Raw genomic sequence first — 21241 nt, forward strand, 5'->3', positions numbered from 1 at the left:
AGAAGAATGTGTTACTGAGGCACTGACTTTGCCTTATTGAGTAATTTCTGGAACTTGAGCAAACACTGGTAGTAAGTGTTGCCAAGCTGGAGACCTGTATAAGAGTTTCATATTTCTCTAGCATCGTGGATAATTAATTGGTGATGATGTTTTCAATAAGCTGGTGGGGGTGGGGGGCAGAGAGCCAGCACCCTAGCAAGGAGGCCCTATTTGAAACATCTCTGGCCCTGGAATCCAGGTGCCCTGAAGCCTAGGAAACTCTGCCAGCATGACCTCTGTTCCAGAGCCCTCAGAGAGATTGAGGGGCTGGAGGAAGGCAGCATTGTTCATTTGTACAGGAAGCAATGAGGATCAACATGGGGCAGTGATTGGGCCTCCTGCTCCTAACCAAGATTTGTGTGTAGAGGCAGGGGCTAAATGCTGGGCCATTGTTTTGAGGAGCCATATATGGAGTTTCCTTGTCTGAGAATGCTGAGGAATAGGATTTCTATGAAGTAGTTGCTGTGTATCTAGAAAATGGCCAACACAGCTTCCCAGTACATGTAGATCTTGGGTTTCTTCATTCAGCAAGCAGTGTGTACCAGCCATTGGGCTGGGATGAGGGCTACAATGGAGGTGTGTACAGTGGGAGCTACAGTGGAGGGCAGGGTAGGGTGGGAGGAGGCAATACCCAACTCGACCTAGGACTTTGGAGAAGGGCTTCTACAGAAGAGGAAACCTCAGAGCTTCCACACGAAGGAAACATTTACTGAGCATAGAGATATTCCAGGCACAGGAAGGGGCACCTGCCAGACACCATCACAAAAGAAGGTAGTGGGTTTGGGGAACCCCAAGTGGCACAGAGTGTGGTGGACATGACAGAAGAAGTGGGTGGAGCCTGCTAGCCTTTCCGTAAAGCCAAGAAATGGCAGAGGTTATTTCTAACTAGGATAACTTGGATATGTATTCTGTGGAGGAGCTGTTTGAACTGGATCTTTAGAGATTGTGGGGGGATTTCCATTGATAAGGATGAGAGGAGAGGGCCTGTAGAGCTCTCACTTGTCCTTCAGACTGGCTGGTATATCTGGAGGAAAATAAAAAAAGCTGAGAAAGGATGCCTGGGCCACTCCTAAGGAGTCTTGACTGCCCTTGGGTGTGTTTGGTAGGCAGTGGGAAGCCACTGAAAATGTTGGTCCCTTATCCCCGTCTCTATTACAGTGTTCAGCATATTATCTTATTATCTTTTCTTTTCCTCCCTATCAAGCTACATTTTTGTTCATTCATTTATTCACTTAAGATTTAATTGGCCAAGTATCAGCTATGTGCCAGAAACATGGGAAGCAAAAAAGACCTGGGTCCTGCCCCTTGGCTTTTAGAGATACATGGGAAGACAAACATTTGTCATGATAAGAGTAATGTAAAATTTATAGGCTGTGACTGAAAGGTGTGTGGTGCTGTGAGCATGTATAACAGAGAGATTGCATCCTAATTTAGGGGCAGGAAAGCCTTAGCCTATGATCTAGAGCCTGAGTGATCCAAAGGGAAAACAAGGAAGAGAGTGCCAGGCAGGGAGAGCTACACGTGGGGAGGCCTGATGGCTGAGGGCGTATGGTGTGATTGGAAATGGAAAGAAGCCTTGAGGCTGGAGAGCTGAGAACAGTGATGCAAAGGAATGGGCTGAAGCCAGGGAGGGATGCAGAGCCTTGTGGTTCATGATGAAGATTTTTGATCCTTAATGTTGAAAGCAGTGAAAATCCACTTTCTTGTTTTTAAACTGAATAGGAATAGGTGGTATGACATATTCAGGTTTCTATTTTGAAAAACTCTAGCTACAGTGTGGAGAACAGATTGCAGGGGAGCAAGAAGGGGAACCTTGTTAGGCTAATGTAGTTTGGTTCAGGGGAAGACAGAAGTTTGGATTAGGCTAGTGACAGTAGTGGAGAGAGGAAGCACAGGTGGATTTAAGACATTTAGAAGGTAAATCCAACAGGACATGGCGTTGCTGTGGTTCTTAAAGTATGGTCTGGGAACTTGGGGCAAGGGGTCTCTAAGGATCCTTTCCATAGAGGAGGTCTATGATTTGCCTTTTTACCCCATTCTTTCATGAGTATGAGGAGTTTTTCAGAGGTTACCTGCCTGAGGTGATGTCATTGCTCTGATACTAATGGAATGTGTGCTTGTGTATTATTGTGTTTTCAAAACTTTTGAGCTTTAATTGCTAATACAGTGAATATCAATTAATGTAATCTGGGCAGTCTGGGTGGCTCAGCGGTTTAGCGCCGCCTTCAGCCCAGGGCGTGATTCTGGAGTCCCAGGATTGAGTCCCATGTCAGGCTCCCTGCATGGAGCCTGCTTCTCCCTCTGCCTGTGTCTCTGCCTTTCTCTCTCCTCTCTGTGTATTCTCATGAATAAATAAAATCTTTTAAAAAATTAATATAATCCACTTAATAAAAGATTTTCAGTACTCTTGATTTTCAAAATGTAAAAGGGTTCTAAGAGGTTCAAGAACCACTGTGGTATTGGATGCACTTTATGAGTGTTGAAAGAGTAAGAGATAAGTTCCTGGTGTATGGATCTGGATAAATGACATTGCCTTTCACTAAGACAGGAACAATAGATGAGAGCCTGTTTCCTGTGCTGAGAAGGGGTAGACCTGATATTTTAAACAGGTTGAATTGGGGGTGCCATCGAGGTAACTAAGAGGAGCTATCAAATGGACAGATAGATATACAGGTCTCTAGCTCAAAGGGGAGAAAATCAGGACTAGGAAAAAAAATTAGAAATTGTCTAGTTGAAGCCAGAATTCCAGATGAGAGGCCTTTAGGCAGAGACTGCAGAGTAAGAAATATCTGGGTCCCTGAGGGCTGAGCCTCAGAGACCCAGATACTTAGTGGCCAATTAGAGGAGGATGAACCTGCAAAGGACACAGGAGAGGAGTCACTAGAGAAGCAGGAGAGGGTGGGAGGAGGACTTACATGGTACCAGCTAGGTTGGAAAGGGTAAGAGGCACAAACTGTAGTTCTCATCCACAATTGTCTGAGTGTTTACTGTGCTGGTAACAGTGTACGTAGAAGGAAATAGAAAGAGAGGAGAGAGTCAGGGTCTAAGTATCAGGCACGAAGAAAAGCTCTTGCAGTAGAAATGGGGTCAAAGGAAAAGCCTTAGCAGTTCAGCTTCCAACGAGCAGGAACAAGTGGGCTTTGCTCTCCTCCCCTACAATGGGAAGAAACCTGTGAGTGTACAGCAAGAGATGGCAACCTGTGGGTCATTCAGCCGCCACGGCCCCATTTTCATTAATGGGGAAGTACAAGAAAGCCCAATCTGTGCTGTTTCTTTGAACTTCTTCCTTATATTGAATTGAAAATGTATCTTCCCTCACTTTACCCAGTGACTCTCGAACAACACAGACCCATAGGTAACATCTTTCATATGACAGGTTTTCAACTGTTTGAAACCAGCTGTCACATTTGCTTTTTGTTTTCCCCATTATAATATACATAGCTTGAATTTTAATTTTTTTCAAGCCAGTTAGTCTGTTAAGCTAGTTCATCCTAAAAAACAAAAACAGGCAACAAACAAACAAGAACAACAACTAGGTAATGAGTTAACCCAAAGGCCCATGTGGGTCTTCAGAAAGGCAGATGGAGTTTCCCTATATGATGATGCTCTTCTTTATATCTTTGCCTATAGAAATTCTACCCACCTTTGAAGTTGAGCTCAAGCGCCATGTTTCCACAATACATTGGGTGGTGGTCTTAAGCCACATAGCCAAGCCTCAGGGACTTGTCCCTGCCATATTCTGACTCCCATTGGATCTAGGGCATCTCGCTAAGTGCTTTTGCCTTTCTTCCTACTCCATCTCCTTTCTTGCCACTGCAGTCCCACAGTGACAGCAAGTCAGATTGCAACCCCTAAGGAATGGGGAGCAGGGGAGCAGAGGCAGTCTGTTCTTTCGAGGAGTTTGGCTGTAAAAGAAAAACAGAGGTGGGTTAGTGGCTTACAGGAGAGGCCAAAAGTAAAGTCAAGACTGTTTGTAAGCTAGAAATCTGAGCATGCTCTTGAAGAAGGAAGGTGCCAGGTCAGCTGAAATGAGCATTGAGGGTGGTGCCAGAGGCACCTGCTGCAGGTGAAGTGGGAAGTGCAGGTAGAGAGTGCTTAATGCCTTGGCAAGGGGGAGGAGAGCCCTAGGCCTCTGAGAGGAGAGGAGGGAAAGTTCAGGCAGAGGAGAGTTGAACAGAGATGTGACTTGCAGGGGGCCCCCAGCAGTAGCTGGTTAGAGAGCAGTGCACACTCCAGGCCTCCTGTCCTGGTGCAGTTGGAAGGGCAGAACCGGTGGTCACCCACGTCAGCTTCCTTCACTTCCACAGGGTTTTTCTCCTTGCTGTAAATTCTTTTGTGATGCTAGATGAGACCAGAAACTATTTAGTAGTGGTGGCAACTTCAAAATAAAATGGGAATTTTGAAAGTTGAAACATCTGGGATGTTCTCAGGGTCTCGTGGGACAAAATGTTGAGAAGCTCTGTTCTGCACAGCCTGGTCCAGTGTGAGCACACTGAGGAATACTGGTTAAGATTTCCCATTTGAGGAAGAAAAAAGAAGTCGATTCCTCCCCCAATCTCATCTGCCCAGCAAGAGACAGCAGGGTTTAGAGAAAATAGTTGATGGCCAAAACAGCTATCTCTTTGTACTTGCAATGACCTGCACATTAACACTGACCCCAAACCCTAGAACTCCCTGCAGAGGGAACTTCCTGACTGCATCAGCTTCCTGACCAGAGTCTCCTATGAGAAGGGCTAGAATCTGAAAGCCAGTCTTTCAACTTTGGGTGAGTTTTGCTCAGACTTTGTGCCGTGGGTTAAGAAGCTCACAGACAGCTGGCACACTCTGGGAGGACTACAGCTCATCAGCAGCTTAAAGCCCTGGCTTTCTCCTCATGTGTAGAACACCTTTGTGCAGAGCTGTGGGCCACCCTGAACATGGGGCTACTACTCTGCTTTGTTGCTTCAGCTACTGCTGATGGGGCCCCTTGGCACAAATGATCTCATCAGAATAGAGCAAGATCCAGCTGGATGCCAGTGAAGGGCATCCCAGAGACCTTCCATCCCCGCATGCCTGCCTTCCAAGGCCTACCTAGAATGGGTTGTCTCGCATACTGTGGTTTGTGCTATCTAGCTTGCTGCTGTCCCTGTTGGTACACAGTGGGAGCATCTTCGGTCTTGCAGTCCAGGATCCTGTCCTGTTAAGGTCTCTGTCTCATTTGTTCTTGACTGCTGTTATGTGTCTCACTGGCCCCCAATTTCTGAATTGAAGATAAAAACAAAACTGAAAATGCTCTGTAGCAGTTCTGCCAACTCTTGGTTTTTCCATTTGCTTCCTCTGATAGCCATTGGTTTGGGGAGACTTCCCTTTCCTGCCCCAAGCTGTGGGCCTGTGCACAATAGCCCCTGGCCCATTGCCCATCAGATAACAAGGCTGGCTCTCTGCAGGCAGCAATGTGTATTGGAAAAAGTGAAAGTCTCTGGCTGGAAATAAAAGCTCAGAAAACCTTTTCTATTTTCCCCCAGCCCCTCCTGGGTCTGTAGTGCTGGCCTCATCATGTGAGCCAGTCCCATCCTACCTGTAAAACAGGGGAGAGTTCAGTGGAAACTGGTGTCCAGGGCCTTGGATATTTTATCCCGGGGAGGATTCACTTAGACACTCCATGTAACAGACTAATGGCGGTTCATGCTGTCTGGAGATAGTTAGACCACTGTCTGGGACTTCATCAATAAGTAAGTTTTTCTTTCATTCTAATCAATCCCTTACAAGACACATTTTTGCTTCATTCTAGTTAAAACGTGTAATACCTTTTCACTCCAGAGTATATTGGTCAGGGTTCAGGTGCACAGAGTAGAGTAGAATCCACTCTAACTAGTTTCAGGAAGAAGAGATGTAGTGCATATCCCGTCTTATAAAGTGATTGGAGAGAAAGAAATAAATTCTAGGTTAAGATACCACAGAGCTCCTCCCTCTTCTGGACTCAGGAAGCTACCAGATTCAGAAGCACAGCACCCTTCTGCTGTTGTCCCTACCACATCCATAGGGATGCCTGCATCTGTCCTTGACGTCTGGAAAACTGGAGGCCAGGTGTGAGGTCTCCGCTAATGCTGCAGCAGAAAGAAGAACCAGGGCTTCCATGACTAGTGGCCAGGAGCAGTAGGAGCAGCAGGAGGTCATCTAAATCTCACACAAGTACATCTGATTGACTGGACCTTTGGGGGTTGTAGAAGTAATAGCTTTTAACTGACTAATTTCTGAAGTACAGGAAGGCATACTAGAAGTGTGGAATAGATCTTGAGTCTAACCCATTGTATCTGCCACATAGAGTGAAGGAAACAAATGGAATTCTGCTGAATTCCTACCTGGTACCAACCTCTGTGACAGATGTTTGGTCTGACCTGGTCCCCTGTCTGCTGCTCTCAGCCACATATCCTGGGCTGTGTTGTAAAAGGTCTTGTTTCTGTGCTCTAGGCTCCCAGAACCCTGGCCGAAGCTCACCTCCTCCTGGCTACGTGCCTGAGCGGCAGCAACGCATTGCCCGTCAGGGATCCTACACCAGCATCAACAGTGAAGGGGAGTTCATCCCAGAGACGAGTGAGCAGTGTGTGAGTACAGGGCTTGGGGTGTGCCTTGGAGTGTGTCAGACCAAGGTTATAATGTGGCTACTCAGTGGGCCTGGTGCAGAGCTGAGGGATTTGAACCCCATCTCTTAGCTCCTTTGTAAACCAGACCTGCCCAAATATGGACTATTCCTTTTTTGGGACCAAGTATTAATTCCTGCCGTCGACACCGTGTAAACTACCTAGCCTTCTTGGTGTTGGATGAGCATTCGACACATTTTACCTTGCTGTGCTCCTCTCACTGGTCTCCCTGCAGAAGACCGCTCTGCTATTTGAATACTTCCTTAAAACTGCCTGTGATATCAGCAGAGTATAACATATGACCAATCCTAAACTGACAGTTTTTGTTTTTCATCAACCATATTTTAGTTCTGTTATTTCTTGATGAAAGGTAGGGAGTATACCATATCCAAATTACACTGTAGAAATGTTTACTTTGGGTGAGCTTTTATGGTGGTAGACAGCTATATTAGTTATCTGTTGCTATATAACAAATTACCACAAACTTAGCAGCTTAAAAACAGCATACATTTATTATTTTACAATTTTCCTGGGTAAGGAACTAGGCATGATTTAACAGGGGTCCTCCACTCAGGGTTACACAAGACTGTAGTCAAGTGTCAGCCAGGCTGCATTCCTTGCTGGAGCTTGGGGCTCCCTTCTGAGCTTACGTGGCTGTTGGCAGTGGTTGTAGCACTATGGTCCCTGTCTTCTTGCTGTTTGTTGGCCAGAGGCCATCCTGAGCTCCTAGAAGCCACTTTCAGTTCCTTGTCACATGGCTTTTTCACAATATGGCAGCTTCTTCAAGGCCAAGACGAGAATCTCTTGCTCTAGTCTGTAAAGATAAGAGTCATAAAATATAACATAATCATGAGAATGAATATATCACCCTCTTTCCCATAGTCTGTTAACTAGAAGCAAGTCACAAATTCTACCCATACTTAAGAAGAGGGGTGGCCACATTGTGGGGTATGCCTACCACAATGGCTCACTCATTTTAATGGCTAACTTTTTAACTAATGGCTCACTTGATGAAAATGACATTTTGGCTTGGTAAAATCAGCAAGAGTGAGATCTCTGGCTTCATTCTGAAGTCTTTTGAATGAGCTTGCTTTGATTACATAAGAGAAAGATCCACTCTTACAAGTTTTTAGGATTTGGTCCGGGAGGGGGAAATTTCTTTTTCTTTCTTTTTTTTTTTTGTAAAGATTTTATTTATTTGAGAAGAGAGAGGAAACATGAGGAGAGGGAGAAACAGATTCCCCTCTGAGCAGGGAGCCCAACACAGGACTTGGTCCCAGGACCCTGGGATCATGACCTGAGCCGAAGGCAGCTGCAAAGGTATATGCTTAACTGACTGAGCCACCCAGGCACCCCTGGGAAGAAGAAATTTCTTAAAAACAAAGCATCCAGTAGAGGGGCAGCGGCATCACATGAGAGATTTTATAAAAAACTGATCCTTGTAATTTTTCTTTCCCCTAAAACTGATTCTTACAACTTTTCTTTCCTGGTGATAACTGATCTCTATAAAGCATTATCCAAACTATATAGGCTGTGAGGAAACCCTTTACACTGCTTCTTCTCTTTTCTGTAACTCCTGCTTTCCAGATAAGTTTGTGTTTAGAATAGTGACCTGGAGTGCTTTTACTTACTCCTGGAGGGAGTAAGGATTCCCTACTTGGGTATTTTACTGACCATCCTTTCTGTTTTCTGTAGCTAGAGCACTTCTGGACATCAGCTGTGTTAGAGGTGACTTGGGTATAAAATCTCAGAGGTTGCAAATGAGTTCATTGCCTTTAGTCTCTGTCCCTCCCCATGGCCCTATATCCTGGTCCTTTTACATCTCTGCTGTACTTGCCTAGCCCTGGAAAGTGTGGGAGTATTGGACTCCTAGTGAGGACAGACTTAGGAGGGGGCCAAAGAAGGAATGCCTAGGCCCTTCCCCTTAGCTCAAGTGAATTGTTCCTGGTAACCAGCCATTCAAGATAAATCCACGTAACAGAAACCAAAACAGTGTAGTATATAGTGAAGGAATATTCATTTGGGACTTTCTTGAAAAGTGAAACTAAGATAGGTTTATTTTGTTTTTTCTTTCATCAGATTAAGGTAGTAGTTGTATCTGTTTGCTAATTTTTAGAACAAACAAAAGCATGATTCATGTTAATTTTTTTGGCTTAATTTTTCTGACAAAAATTTTGCTGACACAATGTTACCTCTTTCCTTCCCTTTTGACTTCTGTGACACTGTTATAAAGAGGGCCCTCTTTTTTTTTTTTTTTTTTTTTTTTTTTTTTTTTTTTTTTTCCCAGAGGGCTTCATAGGTTTCAGTGGATTTTCAAAAGGCCTCTCTTGAACCTTTGGTATTCTTCTGCATCATGTCTGTCATGTTATTGTACTTGCCTATTCTTCGTCTGTTAACTGGTCTCACTTTGAAATTATGGGCAAGATGGACCCTACTATTAAATAGGAAGGGATAATTTGAGTTGGAAACTAATTTTATGAAAGTTGTTAGTGAATTTTCATTATTCTGATTTCTGCTTCCCTATGTAATGCTTAACTTTGGATCTCAGATAATGAATACTCTGATAGGGAATACCCCCATAGGCAAAATGAAGGGAGATTAGTTGAAGAAAAAGCTAATCTGAAGGCTTCTTGTTACTGCATTTGACCAAAGGCTGGAGAAACATTTCATAGATTCTTATTGCCTCCCTAGGAGAACCAGGAACTAGGAAATTTTTCATCTGTATCAGCTGTATAATACTAGTTTCATTACTTTTTTTTTTTTTAATTTTTATTTATTTATGATAGTCACACACAGAGAGAGAGGGGGGCAGAGACACAGGCAGAGGGAGAAGCAGGCTCCATGCACCGGGAGCCCGACGTGGGACTCGATCCCGGGTCCCCAGGATCGCGCCCTGGGCCAAAGGCAGGCGCCAAACCGCTGCGCCACCCAGGGATCCCTAGTTTCATTACTTTAAACAATTCTCCTAACCTTCCTGGACCTGCAGTGGCTTGTCTGTGGAACGAGGGCAATTCTTGTTTCGGCAAATTTTAAATTATGGAGTGTAAACAGAAGCATTACAGTCCCACCCTTATGCCATGGAAGCCTCTGTGGGGTAGTACCAGCTTCAGTGCCAGGCTCCCAGTGTTCTTGAGCCAACAAAATGCCAACAAGAGAAGTAGCGTCTCTGCTTTGCTCTCCTGGCAGAGTTCCTTGGGATGCTGTCCAGGCATTTTTCTCCCTTCTGGAAACTTGCCTTTCAAACTACGGGGGAGAATAGTACCTTCTTAGCCATTCTTCCCACTGCACAGGCACAGAAAGGGCACTTTCATATTTTGACAGAAAGGACTATTTGCTGGCCTTGGCTGGGCCATAAAGCCCTGAGTCACCTGGCTGGGATTGAGGCAGGGGCTGGGGTTTTATTGTATGTCTTGCCTTACAGATGTTGGATCCTCTGAGCAGTGCTGAAAATTCCTTGTCAGGAAGTTGCCAATCCTTGGACAGGTCGGCAGACAGGTATGGGATTATGGCTGCTTTGGGTGTTAGTGCCTGGGCGTGTTTGGGACAGATGGGCTGAGGAAACAGAGTTAGCCAGTATGTCTCTGATCTAGACACTGTTCTGCAGACCCATGGTTACAACACCATGCTTCTGGGAAAGAAACCTCTTCCTGGGATTTCTAGCCCTCTCCTTAATTTTTCAAGTACCATGAGAGTCTTATGTTTGTATAATTAGGTGAGTGTAATTGTAGCTCGTAATAGTAGCTCATAATAGCAAGTCATATGTGTTAAATGCTTGCTCTGTTATCCCAAGTGCTGTACATGTTTGAAGTTTACATATAATATACACTGCTCTTGTGCTCTTGGCCTCATTGCTATGATCTGGCCTGAGAAGTAGTGAACCTTCCATGTTTGGGGGAAAATGATTGAATTATCACCTGTGGGTTTGCTTTTTTTTTTTTTTTTTTTCCTCCAAGTGTTTCTGATAGAGTAAGAAACTGGAATAGAAAAACCAGAAAACAAAATATCCGGACTGCCTAGCTTACCACACTATCTGCTTGGTATGTAATCTTGTTCTGTCAGAGTAAGTGCTGTCTTTTACATACCAAATGGCTCTGTGGAGCTGGTTCGCCCAACAGGAGGTGTATGTTTAGAGTTGGCTTTGGCAGTGATCTAGCCAGTCTCTCACCTTGACCTTGTTATGCCCAATAGCACATTTGATCATGTCTGACTGGACTAAGGGCTGTGGTCAGAGACTATGGAGCAGGTTCAGGGATTATTTTTTTTCTGTTTGTGTAACTGACCAATTGTTCACATGGGTACTGGCCAAATTTGTACTGTCTCTCCTAACAGATCTGAAAACTGATGAGCACTGTCTTCCTTCTAATATTTTTTTAATTTTTTTTAATTTATTTATTTATGATAGAGAGAGAGAGAGAGGCAGAGACATAGGCAGAGGGAGAAGCAGGCTCCATGCACCAGGAGCCCGATATGGGATTCGATCCCGGGTCTCCAGGATCGCGCCCCGGGCCAAAGGCAGGCGCCAAACCGCTGCGCCACCCAGGGATCCCTTTTTTTTTTTTTAATATTTTTTTTAAAATTTTTTTTTAAATTTATTTATTTATGATAGTCACAGAGAGAGAGAGAGAGAGAGAGAGAGAGGCAGAGACATAGGCAGAGGGAGAACTGTCTTCCTTCTAAACGTCATAAAATAGTCATAGTTACTTGTTGGTATCCATTTCATAGCATTGCTTGGGGCTTGCTCTTCAACCAGGGGAGCGAGCAGCCCAGATAAAAGTGCCAGGAGTTACTGCCACAAACTGAAGGCTCTGCCAAGACAGGGGCTGACTCTGGCTTTGAAATATCTCCCAAACTTTGTGGCCAAGCAGGGGTGGGAGTGGGGTGGGCAGTAGGACAAGACCACAGAAGGTCTAGTAGTTGTGAAGTAGGGGGCACCCTCGTGTTCTTAACCGTTTCCGGCCTGTGGCCCTCTCAGAAGGCACTCTCACATGTAAGATAGAGGACATTTAGGTGAATTCTAGGAAAGCTAGCTGAACATACTTGATTCTTAGATTTTGCCTCCATTCCTCTAATGCTTTGTTTTCATTTCCTTGGGAGTAAAACCCAGTGACCTGGACTTATTACCTTGAGGCCCAGCCTAACTTGAGCATAGGGCTTTCCTCTCTTCTTTATGGGATGTGGAGCCACATAGACCCCAGCTCCATCAAAATATAAGTCAAGTAGCTTCCCTTAACCTCTCCATTCTTCAGTTTCCCTATCTCTGAAATGGGATGGTGGTAATTAGTCTGAAAGGAAGATGCTTGGTGTTGCTATTTTTATTAGCACCCTGGGCAAGGGGTGTTTTGCAACTCTTCCCCTGTTACCAAGGTGAGAGGAAAGGACAAGAAGGGTATGTGGTGCCAAACTCCAAGGTGGAATTTGGGAGGGCTGGAGGGGTTGATTCTTGCAGGTCCTGTCAGACTTGGGCCTCAGACTACTTAAAGAGAAAGTAGCAAGCCGAACTCAGAAGATGGCTGTTTTTCCCAAATTCTGCTTCCCTCTCAAACTGTGAGAACAAGATTACATACCAAGCAGGTATTGTGATAAGCTAGGCAGTCTGGATATTTTTTCTGTTTTTTTCTATCCCATGTAATGATGTGGGAAGGAGTAAGAAGACAGTCCATGTGGATATCCTGCCTTCTGCCCTGGTGGACAGCTTCTTGAAGTAGGCTGATATCTACATTGTGATTTTGTTTTGGTTTTTTTCTAGCCCATCCTTCCGGAAATCGAGAATGTCCCGAGCCCAGAGCTTCCCAGATAACAGACAAGAGTTCTCGGGTGAGTTCCCCAGAGCATGGAGAGCACTGCAGGGATGTCTGGATGGGACTGTGGGCATTCTGCTTTTGTTAGCTGAGTTGGGAAGCCAGGGCTGTCTTAATTCTCCTTGGTGCTGCTGCTCGGAGGTCTCAGGTGACATGGGGGCTTAGATGGCTCACTTACATTGACCTACCCAGAAACCAATGATTCCTCTATCTTACTCAGATCGGGAAACTCAGCTGTATGACAAAGGGGTTAAAGGTGGAACTTACCCCCGGCGCTACCACGTTTCTGTGCACCACAAGGACTACAACGAGGGTGAGTACGCCTCTACCCTGCCCCCTGCTGGCTGCCTCAGAATGGACATGGGTAGAGCTTTGCCACATAAAAGCCACTGCTAGGGGCTGGGCCCAGGCACCCTACACCCCATGTTTCCTTTATTTCTGAGGAGCTGTGCCCAGACTTGAGGTATTAGAGGCTAAGGGGAGATGGGGGGAAGGGCGGTATTTGGAAGCCAAGATGCTGCCATTGGGAGCATAGCGTCCTTGATCTGAATCCATAGCCTGTTTCTTGGATTCAGCTCTCCAGCGCCCTCTTCTGCCCCATGGCAGCAGACAGAATGGAACTTCACACAGGTTTAGGATTAGGATGCCAGAGAAGACAGACTTCAGCAGTGAATTGGCCTTGCGAGTGATGTGGTACCTGAGAGCTAGCCCTGTGCCTTCCCTTTGGCAAGGGCTTCCTGAACCATCTGTGGCTGCTTCCTAATTCCTGTTTTTGTCCTGATTCTCAGGGTGCTTGAGACATTAGCCATTCTGGCATGAGTTAGGAAGAGGGCAGATGGGATGATGTGGTTTGCGTTTTTAGTCTTGTGGCCAGGGGTCTGACTTGCTCTACTATGGCTCCTGCACCCCTTCAGGCAGAAGAACATTTCCACGAATACGGCGTCATCAAGGCAACCTCTTTACCCTCGTGCCGTCCAGCCGCTCCCTGAGCACAAATGGCGAAAACATGGGTCTGGCGGTGCAATACCTGGACCCCAGAGGGCGCCTGCGGAGTGCAGACAGCGAGAATGCCCTCTCTGTGCAGGAGAGGAATGTGCCAACCAAGTGTGAGGAGTGGGCCCTGGCCATAAGGAGATTGCCTAGCGGGTGCTCACATAGGAGGCAGGGCAGGAGGCCAGAGATCCCCTGGGCTGTTTAGCTCAGCAGTAGGCTGCTCCCACCCATCCTCCCCACACTGGAAGAACCTGTGGGTCAGCAGCAGATCCCTTGGACCTTAGGCCTTGCTGCACTGTTGTGTGGCAAGCCACTTCCCCTTTCTAGGCTTTAGTTTCTCTGTGTTTAAACAGAAGACCAATCTTCTCAGTCCTTGTCATATTCAGATGTTTAGGGGCATAGGAAATAAAGGTATTTGATGAGTGCAGAAGAGGATTTAACCATGACGGTAGCCGGTCATCTGCCTCTCAAGACTTGAGCCTAATGGTCCAACTGATCAGGGTACTGAGCCTGCTCCAGATGGGGGTAATGATAATGGACTGAAAGATAGGACAGTTCTGGGTGAGAGGTTCTTGAGCCAGAGATCCCATCACAGAGCCTCTAGACACCAGGGCAAGATCTCAGTAACTAATTTATCGAGCTAATACTCTTTCCTTCCATTCTCCTGTAGCTCCCAGTGCCCCCATCAATTGGCGCCGTGGGAAGCTCCTGGGCCAGGGTGCCTTCGGCAGGGTCTATCTGTGCTATGACGTGGACACAGGACGTGAGCTTGCTTCCAAGCAAGTCCAGTTTGACCCAGACAGCCCTGAGACAAGCAAGGTACTGCCTTCCCCATGGTCTGGCTTCCAGTGTCCCCCACCCCCACCCCTTGACAGAAATTCCCATCTCACTGCGTAGATTAACTGCTCGAGAAGCTGCAGGTTGCTTCCCCCATCATTCTTCCTCCCAAGTTCCCTTGCTCTCCACCTTGGCCATGGCCTGAGGCAAAAGGACTGTGGTCCAAAGAGCATCAGACCCCCCGGGGGAGGGATTAGGTATGAGGAAATGAGTTGATACTGAAGTACCAAACAGCCCAGACTGAGGGGCAGTGGCCAGTGCCGCAAGGAACAGTACTTCCCCCACCCTTCACACAGATGCCTCTCTCAGCCCTCGGTCCAAGAAGGAGCTTATCTTCAGAGTTCAACTTCGGGTGTAGCCTACACTCCAGTCTGAGTGGACAGATGCAGCAGTTACCTTAACTAAGCACCTGCCCCCCATTCTGTCACCCCAATGTCTGCCTTCTTCCAGCATGGAAGTGCCACTTTCCTGTGGGTTGCCCAGCATTGTGTCCAAGGGCCAGACTGTTAACAGATTCCCCCTTTGCTCCAGCGGAAGTTGCCAAGATAGACAGACTCCCCCGGGTCACTAATTAGGACAAGCCAAGCTGATCCCAGGTGGACAGAACCAGGGCCCTGTGAGCCAGGCTGACTACTGGGCCCCTTCCCTAGGAGGTGAGTGCTCTGGAATGTGAGATCCAGTTGCTGAAGAACTTGCAGCATGAGCGCATCGTGCAGTACTATGGTTGTCTGCGGGACCGTGCGGAGAAGACTCTGACCATCTTCATGGAGTACATGCCGGGGGTATGTGTTTCTCAGTGCATGTGGGACACACACAAAAGGGCCAGACCTGGCTGTGGGCTCTAGAGGAGGCGTCCCTTGGACATGCTTCTGATCATTTGATATGCCAGAGGCTCAGGGGAGAAGGTGAAGTGATGCTCAAAGTCAGGAGGGCCCTCATCTGGCCGTAGTGATGGTGTGGGATGTGAGGGATCCCAGGCCACCCGGACCTGAGGCTTAGAGGGTGGTTGCACTGACTGTCCAGTAAGTACAGCCTGTACCTGGAGCAGAGGGGTCTCCCTTCGGGATTTAGGTCATACATTGCTTAAGGGAAGGGCTCGTACTGTTCAAGCTGCCCCATAGCCCCCAACAAAGCCTGGTATGTTGCTCACAGGGGTTGGCTGAATCACTCCTTTGCTGCAATGCTAGGTGCTAGAAATAGTCCTCCACCACCACCACCATCCCACCCTTTTCTGAGCTGACTCCCTCTGACTCCTATGGCTGTAGGGCTCGGTGAAAGACCAGTTGAAGGCCTACGGAGCTCTGACAGAGAGTGTGACCCGCAAGTACACTCGGCAGATCCTGGAGGGCATGTCCTACCTGCATAGCAACATGATTGTTCACCGAGACATCAAGGGTGAGCAGGCACAGGCTATGGGGTCCCTAAGACCTGGTCACTTAACCATTCTTAATTTTCTGAAAAGTGAGACCCTGATTGTTTCCTTGGGGGATTGATATGGATGGGTTGAGCAATGTGGGAAACTACTTATAGGGTGCTGTGCAGATGTTGGCTGTGGAGATGATCATGTCATGCTGTAGGGCTAAGCCAGTAGTGCTAGGTGCTCGTCGTGTCTGATTCCTGGTAGCCTCCATTGTCCCCAGCAACCCTATGACCTGGGAGGGAGGGGAAGAGGGTGGAGGGTACAAAATGCCCAGAGGGTCCAGGGTTGCAGCCTCTGCTCTTTCATGCCTTAGGAGCCAACATCCTCCGAGACTCTGCTGGGAACGTGAAGCTAGGGGACTTCGGGGCCAGCAAGCGCCTGCAGACTATCTGCATGTCAGGCACGGGCATGCGCTCGGTCACTGGCACACCCTACTGGATGAGCCCCGAGGTGATCAGCGGTGAGGGCTACGGAAGGAAGGCAGATGTGTGGTGAGCACTGGGGACATGCTGGGATGACATCTCCATGTGTGGGCTAGCCCAACCCTAACTTAGAAATGAGCTATGGGGGCTTCATGCTGTGGGATCAAGAGGAGATTCACCTCTTGGCAGCCAGGTCAGGAGGCAGCCTCCACGAGTGTGGGGACATTGGTGCCTGCTGCAGCAACTATGGCAAATGCATTGTGTTTTTTTTTTTTTTTACACAAATATTCACAGCAGCTTTATTTGTAACAGTCCTAATGACTAGCACGAATCCATATAGTCATCAACAGGTGAATAGACCAATTGTTTTATAGGCACAGGATGGGTTCTACACAACAACATAAGGAAACAAAGTCTTGATAATTATGACCATGAAAGAATCTCAAAATAATTATGCATTGTGTTTTAATCTCAAATGGCACCTATCTGCTACTGCTGAGAGCCTAGGCCATGGAAAACCTCCCTAGTGTTTGCTAAATCCCTAAGAGAAGTAGCACTCAGTCTGAAGGCCTGGGTCAATCTCTAAACTGTAGCAGGCTTCTTCTCGTAGCGTTCACATGGCATCTCGTAGCGTTCACATGGCATCTCGTAGCGTTCACATGGCTTGCGTTTGCTCTGCCTCACTTCTTGTGCGTCCTCTAAAAGAGCCCAGAAGTTGTGAGAGCGTCTCTTCCCCCTCAGAACAGTATTGAAGTGGGCTGAGTAATGGTTCCCCAAAGATGCCCATGTACTAACCCCATGCCCTGTAAATGTTTCCTTTCGTGGCAGACAGGCCTTTGCAAATAGCCTAATTTAAGGATTTTTGAGATGGGGAGATTCTCCTGGATTATCCAGGTGGGCTCAGTATAATTGCAAGGGTCCTTGCAAAGGGAGGCAGCAGATGAGAGTGGGTAGCAAGAGATGTGGAGGTTGGAGTGGTCTAAGGAGGGGCCGTGAACCAAGGAGTGCTGACAGCCTCTAGAAGCAGAGCCTCTAGAGGGAACCATCCCTGCTGACCCATTGACTTGAGCTCATTGAGACTAGTTCTAGACTTCTGACCTCCAGAATAAATTTTTCTTATGTCTTATGCTCATGGTAATTTGTTACAGCAACAATAGGAAACAAACACAGCTATCTCAGAGCTCTTTCTGTCCACACTACAGGGTCTCTTCCCTTATATCAAGACTCACCCAGGTGGATGTAGGTTGATGAAGCCTTGGGTACCCTCTACAGAAGTATCACCCCTCAGCTTGTCCCATGCTGCCTCTGGTTGTTCTGAGAAAGGCACCTCCTTTCACGATGGTGCGCAGGTCAGGGAGCCCAGCGTGACATGGGATTCTCTCTCTCCAGGAGCCTGGGCTGCACCGTGGTAGAGATGCTGACAGAGAAACCACCTTGGGCAGAGTATGAAGCCATGGCTGCCATTTTCAAGATTGCCACCCAGCCCACCAATCCTCAGCTGCCCTCCCACATCTCTGAGCATGGCCGGGACTTCCTGAGGCGCATTTTTGTGGAGGCCCGCCAGAGACCTTCGGCCGAGGAGCTGCTCACACACCACTTTGCACAGCTCGTGTACTGAGCTCTCGAGGCACACTGCTGCCAGCTGCCCCTGCTGCACAGGCAAGGGGCTGCTGTGGGGCTCAGCAAAGTTGCTGCTTCTCCCAGGCAACGCTGTGGACTATGGAGCTCCAGTCCAACCAGTGTTCGTCTGTGCCCCTTCCACCACTGGGGCTCAGAGCCAGGGCGGGGTGGCTGCAGCCTCAAGGACTGGGAGCCCCCAGCCTGCCAGACCCAAGAGCTCCTGCATCCTAAGCTCAGCGTGGAGGGGAAGGATCTAGGAACAGTGTGCAAAGTGCTGAGGGCCTTACCCTCAGGGGCTGTGTCCTGACACTGCAATCAGCACCAAAGCCCCAAGGGTCTGGGGGCACAGGACAGACACGAGGGTCTGAATAGTGTTACTTTCATTCAAAGTGTTATTTTGTTTCTCCTCCCATGTCTGGAGACCACCAGGGCATCTCTGGGCTGGATGAGCCCACCCAAGCCTGAGGTAAAGCCCAGCATCCCATAGCCAATGGAAGGCAGAGGCTGGGGCTACACTCTCCCAGGAGCCCCCCAGGTCAGCTTTGCCAGTCCCTGTCCTTTACCAAAGATGAATGAAGCAAATGTTATGCTGCCTTATTCAGGGGGGGAGGAGCCCATCCTGCCTGCCCCCATGGCCCTGCTCCCCCCCTATACCCCAAGCAGGGGCCTGAGATGTGGAACTGTCCCCACTTAGTGGGGGAGAGACCCAGTTTTGTCAATGCAATTGTCTCTGTTTTACAAGTTGAAGTCACTCTTATGCTGTACCCAGTTTCTAAACTGGAGACTGTGCCCTTGGGCTCTGAGTATCCCTGTTGTGGGCTTGGGCCTTGGGCTGGATTGGAAAGAGCTGAAGGTAATGGCCTTTGAGTTCCTGAGCTGGCACCCGTTTCCCCACTGGAGCAGAAAGAAAGATGGGCAGTGTGGTGAGAGCATCTGACCCAGCTGGCTGCCCTAAACCCTGGGCAGGCTCTTCTGGATAGCTAGGGAAGTTATATCAGGCTGTCTGTGAGTCATGACCCTGCTAGGCCAGAGCCCTTTCCACCTGGTAGAAGGGAGAGCCCATATGATGTCACCAACTGTGTCCCAAACTCCATCTCTGTTCCTCCTTGGCCAGCCTTGCCCATCCCCATGAGGTTTCACCTCCTTCCCTTCTTAGAGGAAGAATGGTAGCAGGGGTCGGGGAGCCAGTGTCTCCAAGCAGCTTAGAGTTGGCCTTATTTACCTCAGCCTGGGCGCTGGTCCTTTCTTCCGGCCCCTCCCTTCCAAAATGTGCCTATTGCTAGAGCTCCTCCCTCTGAACACCCAGTTTCCTTGGGAGTTGTCATTAAAGGAACAACAACAACAACAACAAAGCCAGTGCCCAGGGATGGGCCTCTCCGGGGAGCTGGGGATTAGCGCCAGGCAGCTCATTGCCAGCCATGCCCACTTCCCCACGGGCACCAGAACAAGCCAAAGCCTTCGTTGTATGTTGACGATGCACTTTTATGAATGTAGTTTCTATCGCTGTTTTTAGCCTTTTCACATCATGTAATGTGAGGCCTTGTACTTGTTAATTTATATCTCAGATCATATTTGATGGTTTTTATATATATCAATTCTAGATTGTTACAGGTGATGGACGCCTCAAGAGAGAAGAGAAAATGAAAGCAGCTGGTTTTGCAGGAATGTGTGTTGCACGGTGCCAGTTGGGTCTGGGCCCCTCTTTCTATCCTTTTCTCCCAGGGGCCTCTGTCAGGCACCCCCAGCTCAGCCTTCTGAAGACAGTGAGCATGTGCTCCTGTCTCCACCTCGGCCCTTGCCCAGGTTGGGGACTGGCCCCTCAACTTGACCAAAGTTGCCATGTGGCAGCTCGGCCTCTCCACGACCCCATCCTGATGGCTGTAGCACTCTTCTTGGGGCCACACCCCCACCCCCAGCCCCTGTTCCCCAAGAGGAAACAGAGCACGGTGCCGGTGCCAACAAGACGACTCTGTGTCCCAGCTTCAGGCTCTCACAGAGCCCCACCTCCTGGGGTCTTACCTCACAGGGAATGGGTTTTAAAAGTGAATTTGCATACAGGCCAAGAAACGCTGCACTCCAAAAAAAAAAAAAAAAAGACCTGATTTTTTTTTTTTTTTTTTTTTTTTGTGCCAAAAACTGTGGACATGCTGGCTCAGCATCCTCAGGACCAAGCTGTTGCTTAATTTTAATTTATTGTCTTTATATTAAATAACCCAGATGACAAGTTGTGGGCCTAGGACAGCCTGGGCCCAAAGATTCTTAAAGGCATCCCCCTAGCAGCACCAGGCTTGCTGTGGGAAGGGCCATGCTGCCGTTTGCTCATCATTCCATGGGCTATGTCGGCCTTGGCCAAACCTACATGGAGAGGCCAGGGCTGGGGACAGTCCACACTCCACCACCCTCCTGCCCCTCCTGTCCACCTCAGCTCTGTGTCTGTGTCTGAATTGTGGATCGTGCAGAAGAACCTGCAGCCATAGTTATTTGACTATATCTCGACCGAGGGCTTGCAGTGCAAAGCCAGGCCAGTGTCGCACATTACTTACAATAAAAGGGATCATTTATACCCAAGGGGTCCTGTGGCATGCTTTTGGTTGGGGAGTGGAGAGTAGGTGTTTGCCTGAGGGGAGCCAGGTATGGTGCCTGGTAAGCAGCTTGGGTCCCTCAGCAGAGAACTTGAAATTACTCCCAGAGGGGTCCTAGGATGGGATGATGTGGCTGATACCACTGCTAGCTCAGAGGTGGCTCCCTTTTTCTCTCCACTTCTAAGAGCTCTGCTGAGGGTGCCTCCTGATTATCAGGGTGGCACTGTCAGCCCCCCTGACCCAAGTGTCACCAGTGGCTGGAGTCCAAAACTTCATGGCATCTGGAAGTGCAGGGGAGTACTCCCCCTGAGCGGTGTTCTGCAGGGCAGGGCTCAGGCACCTGCAGGAGCCGCCACCTCTCTGTTCTCTCCCCCTGGTCTACCTGCTGTTGGTGTTCAGCTTGGAGCAGGGAGAGACCATGCTTGTCAGGCCATCAGGCCTCCAGCACAGAATTTGGGCCTGCTTTGAATGGGGCTTTCCACTCTCATGCTGAGGACCCAGTGCCATCTGCGCGGAGCGTTAGCTGCTGCTTCAAAGGGCAGCATCTACCTCAACACAACACAGTGGCCCATCTGCCACAAATCTGAGTCCCAGCTTCCTACCCTGTCCTATGGGCATGGGGTCACTTAGGACTCAAGAATTGTATGGGGTGCAGTGGCAGCAAATCCCCAAGGAGTTGGCCCTTTTGCTCCACCAGTTCATGTAGCCCATGGGCAGTTTGGAGAAATCAGGACAGTTGGGTCCAAACAGGACAACCCAGACTTGCTACCTATAATCCTCTGGGGGTGGGGTCTCAGGTCCTCCACGTTGGCTGCATTTGCCCTACGGTAAACTTGTCCCTCCAAGGAACAGAGAAGCTGTTTCTCCTTCGACTACCTGGGATGGTGCCCGCAGCTGCCCCACTCCCCAG

At 48.3% G+C, this 21241-nt stretch overlaps 1 protein-coding gene across 2 annotated transcripts in view; it reads left to right on the top strand.

Annotated features, from left to right (window-relative positions):
* The window catches only part of MAP3K3 (mitogen-activated protein kinase kinase kinase 3), a 71568-nt gene extending 51256 nt beyond the window's left edge, over nucleotides 1–20312 (top strand). For both annotated transcript variants that reach the window (XM_055328376.1, XM_055328370.1), the window contains exons 7-16: nucleotides 6490–6623; nucleotides 10081–10154; nucleotides 12406–12473; nucleotides 12678–12770; nucleotides 13372–13563; nucleotides 14121–14269; nucleotides 14938–15069; nucleotides 15553–15682; nucleotides 16021–16198; nucleotides 17519–20312. In XM_055328376.1, coding sequence (XP_055184351.1) covers nucleotides 6490–6623; nucleotides 10081–10154; nucleotides 12406–12473; nucleotides 12678–12770; nucleotides 13372–13563; nucleotides 14121–14269; nucleotides 14938–15069; nucleotides 15553–15682; nucleotides 16021–16198; nucleotides 17519–17747 — 1379 coding nt within the window. In that variant the 3' untranslated portion in view covers nucleotides 17748–20312. The remainder of the gene's footprint in view (nucleotides 1–6489; nucleotides 6624–10080; nucleotides 10155–12405; nucleotides 12474–12677; nucleotides 12771–13371; nucleotides 13564–14120; nucleotides 14270–14937; nucleotides 15070–15552; nucleotides 15683–16020; nucleotides 16199–17518) is intronic.
* The last annotated feature ends 929 nt before the right edge of the window (nucleotides 20313–21241 follow it).

This window comes from Nyctereutes procyonoides, unplaced genomic scaffold (genome assembly GCF_905146905.1).
Source record: "Nyctereutes procyonoides isolate TBG_1078 unplaced genomic scaffold, NYPRO_anot_genome, whole genome shotgun sequence".
NCBI classification, from domain to species: domain Eukaryota; kingdom Metazoa; phylum Chordata; class Mammalia; order Carnivora; family Canidae; genus Nyctereutes; species Nyctereutes procyonoides.